The sequence below is a fragment of the Peromyscus maniculatus genome, chromosome 10 (genome assembly GCF_049852395.1).
Source record: "Peromyscus maniculatus bairdii isolate BWxNUB_F1_BW_parent chromosome 10, HU_Pman_BW_mat_3.1, whole genome shotgun sequence".
Classification (NCBI taxonomy): Eukaryota; Metazoa; Chordata; class Mammalia; order Rodentia; family Cricetidae; genus Peromyscus; species Peromyscus maniculatus.
Genome location: NC_134861.1, coordinates 72,721,183 through 72,738,317, shown reverse-complemented (window position 1 = coordinate 72,738,317; position 17,135 = coordinate 72,721,183). Strand labels below are relative to the sequence as shown.

The following is a 17,135-nucleotide window of genomic DNA, read 5'->3' as shown; positions in this document are numbered from 1 at the left end:
GAAATTTACTTTAAGCAAAACAGCAAAAGACCAGACACACCCTTTTTAGCCTGTTTGCTTTTTCAGCAAGTTCAAAACTGGACGATAGTTTCAATTATTCTGTATGTTTGTTGTTTGGTCAGAGGGGCGACTTCTGGGACTCTGGGAGGGGTTCTGGCCCTATGGTCAGAAGTCTCTCTCTCTCTCTCTCTCTAACAGACTATAGAAATCCAGTTCATGTAGCTGAGGGCCAAAAATAAAGAGCAAAGAAAAACAAGGCAATTCCAGCCTCCGGACATCCTAATCTGATCGGGACTGGAATTCTTGATCTCTGTTCTCGGTCTGTTGGCCTCACTTTCTCCTTAGGAAGCTTCCTCCTCCGCAGTGGGGTGGAATTATCATCACAGTTTAAAGACCTCAGGGGCAGGAGAGCTTTCCCAGCTGCCGTGAGAAGCCTTAGCCCACATCAGGGCTCCTGGCAGCCTCTGGCGTCCCCATGTGGCCAGAGGGATTCGGCCACTTCGGAAACCACCGGGCTTGAGTGTTGGTAGTTACCAGCAAATGCCTGGACCACGGTTTAGGCGGAGGTGACCCAGTTCCAGTACATCTGTCCTTCACGGCTGAAACTTCCGTTAAGGGGAATAATGGAATTCTGCCTCTGTAAATTGTGCTTTGGAAAGAGAGGGGCAGCAAGGCAGTAATGTGGTCAGGAGAATGTGTTCATCTAGACCCTTCCCCCTCCAAGTTGAAGATCCCCAATGCTTATTTGAGGTCAGGGCTTGGGAGGAGAGGAGGGTGGGTGATAGCTTCCAAGAAAAACTGATAAGAAGCCCTGTTGTTTCTCTGTGGGTCCCCAAGGAATCTGTCAAATGAGAGGCCAGGGTGACTTGAGGCCCCTAAGTATAGCCTTATTGCCAAATCTTTCTGAGAATCAAGTCTCCCTTCAGTGCTGGTTCTCTAGCACCCTGACAAATGATTCTGCCAGGGGAGTCTCTCAAGTTTTGGTCCTGCAAGGGAGGTCTTCCCTAGGAGCACCCGTCACTGAGTTGGGGAGCTAGGGGGTTGGAGAGAGGAAACTGGAAAAAAAAAAAAAAAGATTTTCAGTTCTTGGGCGTTCTTTGTTTATTTTTGCAATCCCGGGGATTGAACTTGGGGCCTAGCGTGTGCTAGGCAGGGGCTCTAAGCTATCCCCTCTGTAGGGGGAACCTCAGTCTGTTGGTAGAGTGCTTGCCTAGCATGTAAGAGGCCCTGGCTTGGATCCCCAGCATGATATAAACAGGACATGGTGGCACATGGCTGGTAATCCCAGCTCTCAAGAGGTAAAGGCAGAAAGATCATCAGAAGTTCAGCTACATAACAAGTTTAAAGCCAGCCTGGGCTACATGAGACCATGTCTTTAAAAAAAAAAAAATGGCCGGGCGGTGGTGGCGCACGCCTTTAATCCCAGCACTCGGGAGGCAGAGCCAGGCGGATCTCTGTGAATTCCAGGCCAGCCTGGACTACAGAGTGAGTTCCAGGAAAGGCGCAAAGCTACACAGAGAAACCCTGTCTCGAAAAATCAAAAAAAAAAAAAAATGTTTTCTTTGATAACTAGCAAGGAGTAAATAGCAAACTGGGACGTTCTACAGATTTTCCTATACCTTTGCCATGTGCTGGGCCTCACACATGACCTAAAGCAATGGGTTTCGGAGGGCAGCACACAACCCATCAAGGAGACCTGGAACTAACACAGGGATTGTTCCAGTATTCTCATGGGCGATTACAAGCTAGAACTCAAATGGGTCTGCGCGTCACGTTTACTACTTATTAAGGTATCATATAACGGTTTCCTATATCCCAAATCCCAATGTACTTTAAAAGGCATTGCTTTGTCTGGGCCGTGGCGAACTATCTGAAAAGTCACTGGCCCAGATAGTTACATAAGCCAGTTGTTTCTTCTCCAAGCTCCTGCCACCAGACTGTTAGGAATACAGACAGACATATTTCAGATCACATGCTGTACCAAATCTGGTCTAAGTACAGAAACAGTGTTTGGATAAAAGAGGTTATTAGAGGCTGGACAAGTGTGGTGACGAAGGCCTGTAATCCCAAAGTCTGGACAGAAACCAGAGGATTGAGAAGGCAAGGAATGTGGACTTGACATCCGGTGCCAGCACCCGAAAGTCAGGCTGCTCACAACGGCCTCTGACTCCAGCTCCGAGAGATCCAAAGCCCTCTTCTGGCCTCCAAGGGTGCCCACACCCATGTATGTACATGTATGTACATTAATGAGAATTAAAATAATAATGCTAACAAGAAACCACATCCAAAGGTGTGTAGAGTTCTGCAGTCATTGGCACTTTTTAAAATGTGTTCCTTATTTACAATAACAAGGCTCTGGAAGAATCTGCTGCAACCAAATTACATCAGAGCCAGGTGTCAGGGAGTATGTACGGGGGAGGGTGAGACAGGGGGATGGTGAGTTTGAAGCCAACATGAGCTATGGATGAAGAGATCCTTCAAATCAGATTAAAATAAAACAGCTAGATGCCTAAAGGACCTCATGGCCCCCCTGGTTCTCCCCCAGTTGACCATTTGTGGATAACAGGGTTTCTTTTTAAGATTCTTTTTATCATTGAACCCCTCCCCTGTGGGAAGGGGGCAGAGGGTGACATCAGTGTCTCTCTCAATTGAGCTCCACTCTGCTCTCTGACCTAGAGCTCCCTGTGAGCTAAAGTGGTTAGCCAGCTAGCTGGAGGGACTTCTGGTCTCTGCCTACGCTGTCCTGAGATTATAGGCTCTGAGGATAAAATACTCCTCCCCAAATATTACCCCACTTTATTAACATAAACTGTTTCACCAGCTACTTGGGGAAATCAAAGGGAAATGCCTATTTATACATGTCTTCATAGCTTTCATTCACGACACTAAATACCTGGTTTTCTCTCAGTATTTGGAGAAACATGGGGGGAAGCCTAGAAGAAGATGAACATTCACTTTATTATAGAAAGAAAAAAACTCCTGACACTGTAAATCCTTCTCATTACAAAGACAATCAAAATGAACACTGGCTGGGCCCTTAAAGAAGCCTGGATAGAATTAAAGGATATTGTTTCATATAGTTTTTTTTTTTAATTCAGTTTCCACAAACCTTAAAATATTTGTACTGAAACTGAGCTGCTAAATGCGTTACCCCATAACAAGGGCCTTTTCCTCCTGTTCTTTACTTATTTTCCAAAGTTCTTATTAACATTCTTTGACCTTTAAAATAGGTGGGAAAGGACAGACATGAAGTAAGGATTGGCCATCAACCAAGAGCAGTGAATCACCCACAGCCTTCTGAATCCCGCCGTGGTATGAACAGAAACAGGCAGGTTTGTCACAGCAACACGTGACAGGCGTTTCTGACCTCAGGTCTTCAGGAATCGTTTCATGATTCCCAAAGGTCCCAAACATCAAACGAGCCCTGGTGACAACTTGCCAGTCAAACACGACCTGTAAGATAGAAAAAAAAGGCCCGATACCAAGGAGCAGACTGTCCAAGGGCACTAGTGAAGGCAGCCTGCAGCAGGGTGACCATGTATACTCCACAAGTTTTCCAGGAAAAGCTTAAAACATGATGCTTAAGCGACTTCTTCAGGAAAACAGCAAATGGCGGACGGCGCAGTGGGAGGACCCAGAGGACCTGGGGGCCCAGGGTTAGGAGGCAGTGGTCTTAGGGGCCGCGGGGCTCGTGGAGGTAAAGCTGAAGACAAGGAGTGGATCCCCGTCACCAAGCTGGGCCGCCTGGTTAAGGACATGAAGATCAAGTCCCTGGAGGAGATCTACCTGTCCTCCCTTCCCATTAAGGAATCCGAGATCATTGACTTTTTCCTGGGCACATCCCTAAAGGATGAGGTTCTAAAGATCATGCCAGTGCAGAAGCAGACTCGGGCTGGCCAGCGGACCAAGCTCAAGGCTTTTGTCACTATTGGGGACTACAATAGTCATCTTGGTCTTGGTGTGAAGTGCTCCAAGGAAGTAGCCACTGCCATCCGAGGGGCCATCATCTTGGCCAAGCCTTCCATTGTCCCTGTGTGAAGAGGCTACTGGGGTTACAAGACTGGCAAGCCCCACACTGTCCCGTGCAAAGTGACAGGCTGCTGTGGCTCTGTGTTGGTGCGTCTCATCCCTGCCCCCAGAGGCACTGGCATCGTCTCTGCTCCTGTGCCTAAGAAGTTACTGATGACAGCCGGTATTGATGACGGCTACACGTCAGCCAGGCACTGCACTGCCACCCTGAGCACCTTTGCCAAGGCCACCTTTGATGCCATCTCTAAGACCTACAGCTACCTGACCCCCGACCTCTGGAAAGAGACTGTCTGTGTTCACCAAGTCTCCTTATCAGGGATTCACTGACCATCTTGTGAAAACCCACACCAGTCTCTGTTCAGAGAACCCAGGCTCCAGCTGTGGCCACCATATAAGAAAAAATTTATTTATACAAGAAAAATAAAGTGAATTAAATCTGTTTTTTTAAAAAATGATGCTTAAAAGCCAGGTACACATCATTAATCCCAACACTTGGGAGACAGAGGTAGACAGATCCCCCTAGCCTATATACTGACTTTCAGGCCAGTCAAGGCTACATAGTGAGACCTTGTCTCAAAATAAAACAAAAAGCCACATTGCTAAAGTAAAACTGGCAGAAAGAAACAACTCTATTTCCTACGTCTTCAGAAAAGGGAGGGTCTGAGTAAATTGCTGGATTGACTCTCATTACATTCTGGTGGACACCTTGTACAATTCTGGGAATGTGGCATTTCCAACTTGATGTTTTTGTGCAGAGAACTAAGGCTCTCCTTTCCTTTTCTCAGGTAAAAAGAGACCACTCTGGAGTTCAAAGGACAGAACTCTTGCCTGGTGATCGGGAAAACCTGGCTATTCAGACCCGGGGTGGTCCAGAAAAGCATGAAGTGACCGGCTGGGTGCTGGTGAGTACCAAGAGCTGGCAACAGTTCGTTCTCGGGAGTGGACACGAGGACTTGGCAAAAGTCACTGGTTGCCTGCCCAAAGCTATTTTTCTCCCCATTTCTTCGAAGCATCCGGTGTTGCTGATAACTACAGAAACTAATGGAGGAGCTGAAGTTACTTTGTTTTAGAAAAAAATAAGAATTAAGAGAATTCTGTTTGCCAAAATTCAAACCAGAATTCTCACACAGAACCAAACGGCCCAAGCACTAATTACGGTTAGTGGTTAGCAAATATGTGATTTTACTTAACCTTTGATCCTGTGGGTATTACTCAGATCCTAGCACCCAGTAAGGCATGCCTCCAGCAGGTATGTGTGCCTACCCACATTTTAACTTCCCCGTTGTGATCAGAAACCATCCACGACGAGGGATATGGTAGCTCCACAGCCTCCTGACACAAGACTTTACTATTTCCAACCCTTTGCTCATTCTAGGGACCCTAGGTGTAATGGAAGCCACTGGGGAGGGGTGGGGAGGAAATCACCACAGAGAACTGAGGAGCCTTTATCTTTCACAGGTGTCTCCTCTGAGTAAGGAAGATGCTGGAGAATATGAGTGCCACGCATCCAACTCCCAAGGACAGGCTTCAGCATCGGCCAAAATTACAGTGGTCGATGCCTTACATGAAATACCAGTGAAAAAAGGTAAGTCATCTCACCGTTTAAAAACGAGTGGTGTTTTTGTTTAATAATCGTAAAGTAGCATACATAACAATTAATAAAATCCTGAAATGTACAAGATCCAGAAAGGCATTAGGTATATGTATTTAAAACGTCCTCAGGAGGCAGAGGCAGGCAGATCTCAGTGAGTTCGAGGCCAGCCTCGAACAATGCAAGTTCGAGGATAGCCAGGACTGTTACATAGAGAAACCCTGTCTGGAAAACAAACAAGAACACTCAGGTCCCATGCCTTCAAGAGCTCCTGTGGCTTAGAATCTTTCACCTCATCTCACATAGGAGAATCAAAACTCAGACTTGACTGGGTGGCTTGTATTTTCTGTAACTTCTATCTATGTGGCATTTTCACTTTGTGTTATGACTACTATATTCCATCTCCATTTAAAAGGAAGTGATTGTGGTCAATTTGGTCCTTCACCTTCTGCTTTTAAGAAAAAAAAAAAAAAAAAGCTAGACATGTACTGCAGTTCCAGAGGACCTGAGTTCAGTTCCCAGCACCCATATGGGGTATCTCACAACTGCCTAGAACTCCAGCTCCAGGGGATGCTATGTTCTCTTCTGGCCTCCATAGGCACCCACACATGCATGGCATACGTAAATATAAAAACACATTGTGCATAAATAAAAAATAAAAATAACTCTTAAAAGAAAAATAAGCTAGACAGAACATGTTGGCACATACTCAATTCTGTCCTATTTCACTGTTAGAAAGCTTCCTCCAGAGGACCCCATGTTTCTGTGATGCTACTTTACATGTCGATAGCTCTGCAGAGTGCTGCCTGACTAGACATTCGCTTAGACCCAGAAGAACAAAACGTTAGTCAGCAGCTGTTAGTCACTGCACTGGGCAGGTCACTCGGCTGTGCACTGAAAGGAATTACCAAGGACCAGTGTATTTGGTCAGATCCCTTTCCGCCAAGAAGTGTGGTAAATAAAGCCAGGCAGTGAAAGAGCTGAGAGCCGGGTCACCTGTGGACATGTGAGCTCTGGAACGTCCCCCTCCACCTGCAGCTCTGAATGAGCTGGACTGCAGAGTCCCTTTGCCTCTCTGGATTTTAACTTGAGAAACATGCTCTTCCAAGTTTATGGGACAGCCCCCTATTCACACATGACCAGTACAGCTGCACTGGCTCTCATTCTTTTTGTTTTGTTTTGTTTTGTTTTTCGATACAGGGTTTCTCTGTGTAGTTTTTGCGCCTTTCCTGGATCTCGCTCTGTAGACCAGGCTGGCCCCGAACTCACAGAGATCCACCTGGCTCTGCCTCCCGAGTGCTGGGATTAAAGGCGTGCGCCACCACTACCCAGCTCTTGCTCTCATTCTTAAAACCACAGAGCTCACAGTCCATGGGGCACTCCAGCATATCATTGTATAAGCACTTGCACATCCTTTCTTCCCATGCTTTTGTTTTCTTGCCCCACCCCACCTTTTAATGTGGTATGGGTATTTTACCTGCATGGATGTCTTCAATACCTGCATGCAGTTCCCTCGGAGGCCAGAAGAGGGCAGCAGATCCCACAGGACTGGGGTTTTAGACAGTTGAGAACTGCCATGTGGGTGCTAGGAATCAATCCCAAATCCTCTGGGAGAGCAGCCAGTGTTCTTAACTGCAGAGCTACCTCTCTAGGCCCTTGTTTGTTTTCTTTGAAGGATGAGGTCTCTGGCACATGCCTGTAATCCCAGCACTTGGGAGGCTGAAGCAGGAGAGTCATGAGTTCAAGACTGACCTGAGCTACATAGTGAGACCCTTTCTTTAAAACTAAAAGGAGAGAAGAGGATGAGAGACTAGGTGGAGGGGGTCTCTCCAGGTTGCCCAGGCTGGTCTTGAACTCTTGGGTTCAAACAATCCTCCTGTCTCAGCCTAAATACTGGGTCTACAGGCACATTACCATGCCCCTGCCTGTTAGCCACATAATTTAACATTTTCATTGATTTAGAAACTGACAATCTGCCAATTATGTCCATATATGTAACTAATTTTTACTTCTTTCTTCTTAAACAGGTCAAGGTGCTCAGCTATAAACCTGCAGAATACATTTGCCTATGTAGCCAAAAGTGCTTACTGACAGCTCTAACCCTCTTCTTGCCTGACAAGTTTCTTCTAACCTAATCCACTAACACTTTATTATTACATCCAGCTGATTTTTCATGGAGAACTCAAAGATAACACATCAAGACTATCTACAAAAATGTATTGTTTATTTACAAAAAAGCATGCATAGCTTTAAACAAAACAAATAAAATTCTTATCACAACAGTAGTACATTTTGTCATTTTAAAAAAAACAACTATCACGGAAACAAGACACTGATATTTCCAGTGTCTGGCTGTGAACTTCCAACAGAACTACACACTCATCATTCGAGGTGCGATACTCATGGACATAAGCTCTTGGAACAACAGTTTGCACGCATAAGGCATTCGAACCAAAGAAATCTGCAAGACAAAAGAAATAGTAATCAGCAGAACCGTATCAAAGACTCCGCTTTCTACCACACTTCCGGTGAGAGGGAAGCTGTGTGCACCCACCCTGCGCCTCAGCCTCTGTCCCGGCAGGATTTAGTAGTTCCTCCTTTCTGCCAACAGACACATATTCACCCTTCCTAAGCGATGAATTTTAAGTAAACGGCTTAAAAAAATTCTTGGTTGGGCTGAAGAGTGCTCAGTGGTTAAGACCACTGACTGCTTTTCCAGAGGACTGGGGTTCAATTCCCAGCACCCACAGAGCAGCTCACAACCATCTAACTCCAATTCCAAGGGACCTACCTGATGCCCTCTTCTGGCCTCTGTGGGCACTGAATGAACATAGTACACAAACATACATACAGGCAAAATACTCATGTTTAAAAAATTGTTTATAATTCTTCATGCAAGACCATATTATTTCAGAGAAATTTAGAGAAATTGCTTTTAAGCTTGTTTTAGAAAAGTCAAATTATCTTTCCTTGTAAAACTAGCAATCTTAGAGCGGTCATCAAAACTGGAAATCCCAGCCTGTTCCACTATACTAAGTCTGCCCTGACTACATCCTAGGACCACCTGCACAAAGAGAATAAAGTGTCCACGCACCTGGGTTTTGTTCCGGCAGCCCCTGCATTCATATGTATGAGTTCTGGTGTTAGCAATCGCCATTATTCCACAAAGATTACAAACATGAACCTGATATGGATCTGATGCCTCAAACAACCTCTCTCTTAAGAACTGTGCAGCACCATGGGCAATCTGACAATCTCGTTCCATTTCTCCAAAACGCAGGCCACCATCGCTGTTGATAAGAAAACAAGAGCTTGCTTTGTACTTACTTACTTACTTACTTACTTACTTACTGTGGGTATATGTAAATGCCAGTGTCACTGCACACGTGTGGAGGGCAGAGGGCAGACTGCAGGAGTCCGTTCTCTCCTGGGAACTGAACTCACATGGTTAGGCTTAGCTAGCGTAAGCGCCTCTACCCACTGAGGCACCTTGCTAGCGCTGCACTGACCTCCACCTCACCTCCGTGACTAATGACAGGGGTGAAGCAGCAGCAGCACAGAACCAAGTTCGACGGTTCTGCCCCGGCAATCTCCCTAACCTGGTGAGGAGGGGAAAGTCAGCCAAGCTTTTAGTAATCATCAAAAGGTCTCCAGATGAAGTAGAGAGAAAACGTGCTCAAGTACAGCATACAATTTTCCTCATCAAATGCAGAGCAGTACAAAGCAGAGGCTCATCATGCTATCATTTAACTTTCCAGAATTCAACTCTATACTTGAAAGCGAATTTAAAAAGTCAATCTAGATAAAACAGCTTCTCAATAAGGGATTCCCCAGCAATCGAGGCAGAAATGATAAATGCAGTAACAAACACAATGGAACAGGCGAGTGATTACAGGTTTCCCCATGTACAGTTACACGCATTCAATGGCCACACAATTTTTAACGATGGCCTCCTTAATGTAACACATGCACTGGTGATCTCAAGATTGAATAAACCGCTGGGCTTATAATGCTGTTACTACAACACCGGCTCATAATGAACTTCCTATACTGACAGTTGGTAAATAGAGGGAGAGAGCATTTACCCTGCCTCTATTACAGGAACCACACCACCAGGAAACTAACTGATGGGCCAGCCTTACAAGTGTCTGCCCAGCTAACAATAGATGGACAGATAAAAACTAGACTCTCGTCCGTTTGTACTCTCTAGTTCATCAAAGGCTTTACACAATCAACAGCTTCTACAGTCATGAAAAGAAAGGCTCCCAGATGTTAGAAGTAAATAATGCCATGAAGTATTACTACCCAAACCTCAAAGTCCAGATCTCATTAAGCCTCCAAATGCAATTACCTCCTTACAGAAACAAGGAAGTCCCAGGCCCGGGAGGCAAGCAGCATGTCCAAGACCAACAATCAAGTTTCCTCAACTCATAAAATTCAAAGGAAAAAGTCTGAGGGCAACAGAACCCAACAAAGCCCACTGAGATGACTCAGTGGGTAAAGGTGCATCCAGTTCAACTCCTGGAACCCACATGATAGAAGGAAACTGACTCCAGCAAGTTGTTCTCTAACACCCACATGCACGCACACAAAATGTAAAATTAAAAATAAACCATGTTTAAAAGGAACTTAATAGACACACCAATTGCAAACCATGCCTTTATTTGCATCCTAATAAAGCTTTTTTTTAAAAAAATTATGCAATAAATCTGTATGTGATGGTACACATCTTTAATCCCAGCACTCTGGGAGGCAGCCCATCCTGATCTACATATATACAAGTTCCAGAACAGCCAGAACCACAGAGAGACCCTGTCTCAAAACAAAAAACAAAAACCAACAAACAAAAATGCAATACAGCAACCCTGACCCCTAGATATCTATCTGGTAATATTGAGGAGGTATTATGGTAATTTTGTGGGGGGCGGGGGGTGAGTACCTACATCTGTATATGAGCACTGCCCATGTGCCTAGTGCCCTCAGAGACTAGAAGAGGGAACCAGGGTTACAGGGGGCTGAGCCACCACATAGGTGCTCGGAGCCTTTGGAAGTGTGTTTCATGCTCTCGTCCACTGAGCCTTCCACAGCCCCAATGTGCTTTCCAGTGAACTCATCTTCAGCACAGAGGTTCTCAAGTTACAGTCTGTGGGCTCAGGAAGACCAAACTGCATTATAACACAGTGGTAGTACTGAGACCACACTGCTTTAGAACACAGTGGTAGTACTGAGACCACACTGCTTCAGAACACAGTGGTATCACTTAGACCACACTGCTTTAGAACACAGTGGTAGTACTGAGACCACACTGCTTTAGAACACAGTGGTAGTACTGAGACCACACTGCTTCAGAACATAGTGGTATCACTTAGACCACACTGCTTCAGAACACAGTGGTGGTACTGAGACCACACTGCTTCAGAACACAGTGACTTCTGTCACTGTGCCGACACCTGCACTGATGGGGACAAAGTAAACAGGACTCCTGGTGGCTCAGCACAAACGAAGGCAGAGGAATAATATTAAGCGGTGATACCTCCCCTTGCATGAAGGAAGACCAGTTTTACTTCAACAATGACACCAATTACGTTGACTCAAACTTGGTTATCAAACACATGAAACGAAAGGAACTGAACAAAGTCAAGCTTTTACTCCAAGGAAAACCATTTTAAGAATGTACTACCAACAATTAGAAGTTTGAGATTCTAAGCAAAAATTAGAATTTTACAAAACTACCCGCCACTTTAGGCCCCACAGCTTCCTATACTTAAAGGATTTTCTAAAAGACCTCAGTGGTGCAATGTTGACAAGTGTGGTTGTTTGTGTGTGTGTGTGTGTGTGTGTGTGTGTGTGTGTGTGTGTGTGTGTAATAGAATTTAACGTTAGAAAATCTGTAATTCAGTGAATCGTTATTTCCCAAATGACCAATTATAATACTATAAAATTATGCATGTGACACAATTTGGCAGAGGTGGCAGTGCTGGGGACTGAACCTGAGACCTTGCACATCCCCAGTAAACCAATGATTTTAATATATGAATATAAAAAATTCACCGATAAGGCTTCAGATTTCTCATTGCAACTACCCTTTCATAAACTACACTTGGTGGAGCTGGAGAGACGGTGGCGTGACGGTTCACAGCACCTGCTGCTCTTGCAGAGACCTGCGTTCAGTCCCCTGCATCCACTTGCAGCTCAGAAGCACCTGTAACTGCGGTTCCAGAGCACCCCAGAGTCTCTGCTGGCCTCTGCTATCACCAGGTATGCAGACAGTGTGCACACACACGTGCAGGCAAAATTCCCAAACACTTTTCAAGTACAAAAAGAAGGAAACTGTAACTCAGCTGGTGTGTTCCTCATGCCAGTATTCACACTTTGGGAGGCTGCGGCAAAACTGCCCTAAGTTTGAGGCCATTCTAAGCAATACGGTGTTTTACACACACACACACACACACACACACACACACACACACACACACACACACACCCTAATAGAGAGAAAAAAAGAGAAACAAAAGAAAAAAGAAACAAATCACCAACAACAGTGGTGCAGACCTGTAATCCTAGCACTTAGGAGGCGAAAGCAGGATGTTGCCATGAATTCAAAGTGAATTCACATAAAGAATGCCAGGCCAGAAAGCCAGGATTATATAAAAAGATACTGTCACAGGCTAGAGAGATGGCTCATCAGTTAAGAGCACTGGCTGCTCTTCCAGAGGTCTTGAGTTCAATTCCCAGCACCCTCATGGTGGCTCACAGCCATCTTAATAGGACCTGATGCCCTCTTCTGGCAGTTATATATACAAGCACTCATATAAAATATAAATAAATAAATTTTTTAAAACAGATACTGTCACATAAGAAACAAAAACCTACAACTTGTCAGACAGAATGGCATACCCCTGTAATCTCAGCACTCGGGAGGCTGACTGAGCTAGGAGAGCCATGAATTCCACTGGTTCAAAAATAAATGAAAATAAAGATTAAAAAGAATTACTAGAGTAGCTCTTCATTTTAGTATGGCATCAAAAAATAATACTCTTCCCTTCTCCCACCAGACAGCTGTCTGTATAACATCAGCTCTCCCTCAAATAAGTATAAAAAACACAATACCGGGCCAGTGAGATGGCGAGGTGGGCAAAGGTGCTTGCTGCCAAGCCTGACCACCTGAGTTCAATCCCAGGACCCCCATGGAAAAGGTGAGAACCAAATTCCCACAAGTTGTTCTCTGACCTCCACACTCACATGGCTTACACATACCTACACACAAAATAAATACATGTAATGAAAATATTTTTCTGAAGTACAATATTGAGCTTGAGTGGTGGCACACACCTATAATCCCAACAGTTGGGAGGTGGAGGCAGGAAGATCCAGCCACAACTATGTAACAAAAGAGTGAGTCTAGCCTGTGGTATATATGAGACCCTATCTAAAGAAAGAAATGGGATCGGGGAAGATAGGGAGGGAGGTAGGGGAAGGAGGAGGGAGAACTAATTCAGAAGTAGAAGAATCCAGCTGCCTTCCAGTTCACTAAAGAAATCTAAAAACTGTAACCCAATATCACTCTTATCACTGAGCTTACTTAGAAATATACTGATTTTTCACTAAACATGTACTAATACGTAATGGGTTTATCATTGTTTTTAAATAAACATTTTAAATTTCAGTCTAATCTCTACTGTGATAAGTCTCAAAAGACATAACTCACATCAACAAAGTTCTCTAGGGGTCCTGAGATCGAGTATTTGATAGCCACTCTTTTATAGCTAAATCTAAAGTTTTACAAAGGAAACTGTATGACACCTGGATATGCTGAACATAATCAGAGATAAGCTGGGGCTCTGGCTCATTGTTAGAGCACTCGCCTAGAATGTCCACGGCCCTGACTGTAAAGAAGAGAGGGAAAGAATCATGACATCAGAGGCTAGAGTGAGGAAGGAGGGGTAAGCACCGGGTAACAAGACACCATGTGTGGTGGTATTCTAATTGTACTGAAATGTGATTTTGATTGTATGTTAATCAATAAAGTTGCCCGGGGGTCAGAGCTATTAGAGCCATAGACAGAGTGTGGCGGTGGTGGCACACGCCTTTAATCCCATAGATCTCTGTGTGTTCAGGGATACAGCCAGCATTGGAGACATATGCCTTTAAGACCTAGGGGGCTGTACATTCAGACAGTGACGAGGCAGTCACGTGTTTGAGTTTACAACCAATGAGAAGGCAGAACAATAATACTATAAAAAAGACGTACTTTTAAAATACTATAAAAAAGGAAGTAGCCCTCTTTCGGGAAGCTGGGACATCGCAGGCGGAAGGGTGAGATTTTAGTTCTGAGCTCTGACCTCTCGGCTTTCTCTTTTACATTGTTTCTGTGTTTCTTATTTAATAAGACGGTTGGTTATATCAACAACCATGTGCTGGTGACTTTACAGTGAGGTGACAGGACACAGGCCGTCATTACACCACTGTCTACCTCTATACATGCTGACCATTCTCAAGTGAAAGGCTAGTTAAATAATACACAACAATGATGCCGCAGCTCCCTTACCGAGATCTACCCTCCATGGGCTGTCTATTAAGGATCTGAATTGGTCCCCTAGCACGAGAATGAATTTTGTCATCCACCATATGCTTCAAACGCTGGTAGTAAGTGGGGCCAATAAAAATCTGTGATGTGATTTTTCGACCAGTGAATCCATTGTAGAGTACCTGAAAACAGACAGATTTTGACACATATAACTAAAAATATTAAACAAGTTCAAAAATGCATATGCATATCTATACTCCTACTTACCTAAGAATCAAAACTAGCCTATATATACTGAGACCATAGGTATCTTGGAATGGAAAGGGAAATGGACTGGAAGGGGACTTTCAAGGCATAAAAACATTCTGGGTAATTTCTTTCCTCAGTGAGGGTATGAGACCCATAGATATTTTACTTTGTGAAACTTCATCATGCTGCATGCTTATTATTGTACATGCAAAAGGCTTTCTTTTAAAGAATAAAAGTATACCACACAAAACATGCTTGTTACATACATTAACAAGGTGCTTTTATGATAGTAAATATACCTCATTTCCTCTGAGATGGTAGCCATAGTCAGATAAAAGATTAGAAATCTTCTGCACATTGACAGCATCATTAAAGGGAGTGGCATCACCAATTTCACCCTTGTTAGCAGAGACCTTTGGAAATAAAAGCGTGTGTGAGAGAAGTTACAAATCAGTAAAGATATACCCAACTAGTATTTTCTATAAAAGAAAGGTCTTAAAATTAAACACTGTTATAAAGGTTGTGATACACTGAGACTCATTTTATTAATATCTTACCTAAGATAGTTGTAACAAAGTAATTCCCAAAAAAAGGCTACAAGGCTCTGAAATGCAAGTCTATCCTTGGGATCATGTTCAAAGACACTGAGAATCCCAAATACCTCTAATGTACTCAAGGAAAATAGCATCTTAATGTCTTAAAATGGCATATGTCATTAAGTCGCTTATGACATTAAGTCATAAAGACGTTCGTGTGTTAGATTACTACTATACTACTTTAGTAAGATGCCCAAACCAGAAAACTTCCCCTGAAAGATGCATGCACAGCTGATACCAAAATTAACATTCCTAAAGCCATTCTGAGCTAACCATCCATGAATGAACTATCTATAGAAAAGAGCTAGTTGCTATAACCACAAATATATGCAAAGGCTGTATGTACTATATCTTAGGGGAAAAAAATCTGTCTTGAGCCCCATTGGCACAATTGGATAGCACAAGGCACTTACGTAAAAATTCTTATTTGGCAATACTTTGCCCTTTTTCATATGTGCAAACACATGTGGTGTCTGTTGGTGTCTGAGTATGTGTATGGGAAGAGAATACACATCCGTGTATAGAGGCCAGAAGAGGACATCAGGTGTGCTGGTTAGTTTGTAACCTGAACCGAGGTAGAGTCATCTGGGAAGCGGGAGCCTCAGTGGAGGGACTGCCTCCATCAGACTGCCCTGGGAAGCACTATCTCGATTAATAACTGACAGGGAAGGGCTCAGTCCACCAGGAGTGCAGCCACCCATGACCAGGTGGGCCTGGGATGTGCAACACCACAAACTGGGCAAGCCAAAGGGAGTGGCACTATTAGGAGGTGTGGCCTTGTTGGAGGAACTGTGTCACTGTGGGCTGGGCTTGGACGTCTCCTATGCTCAAACTACATTCCATGACAGCTCACCTCCTGTTGCCTTCGGATCAAGATGTAGAATTCTCAGCTCCTTCTCCAACACCATGTCTGCCTGCATGCTGCCATGTCCCACCATGATGCTAATGGACTAAACCTCTGAACTGTAAGCCTCAATTAAATGTTCTTTATAAGAGTTGCCGTGGTCCAACCCATAGAACCATGAAGGCTATATATATAACATGGAGGTCCCTAGGACGACTGTGGCTTATAATAAATTTCGGTTTTACTCAATTATTGAAAAAAAAAAAAAAAATAGCCAAATGAATGGAAACACATGAACCAAAGGCTGAGAGGCCCCCAGCTGGATCAGGCCCTCTGAATAGGTGAGACAGTTGATTGGCTTGATCTGTTTGGGAGGCAACTAGGCAGTGGGACCGAGTCCTGTGCTCATTGCATGAGTTAGCTATTTGAAACCTGGGATTTATGCAGGGACACTTGGCTCAGGCTGGGAGGAGGGGACTGGACCTGCCTGGACTGAGTCTACCAGGTCGATCCCAGTCCTCGGGGAGGATTTGCCCTGGAGGAGGTGGGAATGGGGGGTGGGCTGGGGTTAAGGGGAGGGGGTGGGAGGGGGGAGAACAAGGGAACCCGTGGCTGGTATGTAGAACTGAATGGTATTGTAAAATAAAATAAATAAAATTTAAAAAAAAAAAAAGAGTTGCCGTGGTCATGGTGTCTCTTCACAGCAATAGAAACCCTAAGACACCCTTTCTTCCTCAACTTGTTTTTAGTCATGGTGTTTTATTTATCATGGCAACAGTGACAAAGACTAAGACATCAGGTTTCTTGGTCCAGCACTTTTCATATTCCTCTGAGACAGGTCTCTCACTCACTGAACCTGAAGCTGGGCTCATGACCAACAAGCCACAGTGATTCTCCTGTCTCCACATACATCAAAGCACTGGGGTTATAGGTCATCATCGCCTTCCCTCACCCCATTATTTGTATATTTATTTACGCAGAGATCAGAGGTCAGCTTGTAGGGATCAGGCCTGTCCTTCCATCACGTGGGTACAGGTCTGACCTCAAGCAGTCAGGCCTGGCAACACCCCCGACTTGCTGAGCCATTTTACCAGCCCCGGTATTCTGGCTTTCTGCATGGATGAACTCAGGTCCTCGTGCTTACACAGCAAATGCTCTTAGCCACAGAGTCAGCCCAACCCCCCCCCCAGAGTTTCCTAAAAACAAGGAAGGACGAAAAGGTAGAATAATAACCTATGAAAGTAGGGAAACATATAGCTTTTAGCACAGTGTCTTGGCTCAAATATCTGAGAAGTGATC

The 17,135-nt window shown here is 44.4% G+C and overlaps 2 protein-coding genes and 1 pseudogene across 2 annotated transcripts in view; 2 read left to right on the top strand and 1 right to left on the bottom strand.

Moving 5' to 3' along the window:
• Igfbp7 (insulin like growth factor binding protein 7) overlaps positions 1 to 7,905 on the top strand; it is a 62,401-nt gene extending 54,496 nt beyond the window's left edge. Inside the window, exons 3-5 of the mRNA XM_016004404.3 lie at positions 4,815 to 4,931; positions 5,488 to 5,614; positions 7,648 to 7,905. Coding sequence (XP_015859890.2) covers positions 4,815 to 4,931; positions 5,488 to 5,614; positions 7,648 to 7,667 — 264 coding nt within the window. The 3' untranslated portion in view covers positions 7,668 to 7,905. The remainder of the gene's footprint in view (positions 1 to 4,814; positions 4,932 to 5,487; positions 5,615 to 7,647) is intronic.
• On the top strand, positions 3,471 to 4,481 carry LOC143267633 (small ribosomal subunit protein uS5 pseudogene; annotated as a pseudogene).
• Positions 7,824 to 17,135, bottom strand: part of Polr2b (RNA polymerase II subunit B) — a 43,547-nt gene continuing 34,235 nt past the window's right edge. Inside the window, exons 22-25 of the mRNA XM_006985850.4 lie at positions 14,696 to 14,809; positions 14,169 to 14,329; positions 8,715 to 8,910; positions 7,824 to 8,081 (exon numbers count right to left, since the gene is read on the bottom strand). Of these exons, the coding sequence (XP_006985912.1) occupies positions 7,992 to 8,081; positions 8,715 to 8,910; positions 14,169 to 14,329; positions 14,696 to 14,809 (561 nt within the window). The 3' untranslated portion in view covers positions 7,824 to 7,991. The remainder of the gene's footprint in view (positions 8,082 to 8,714; positions 8,911 to 14,168; positions 14,330 to 14,695; positions 14,810 to 17,135) is intronic.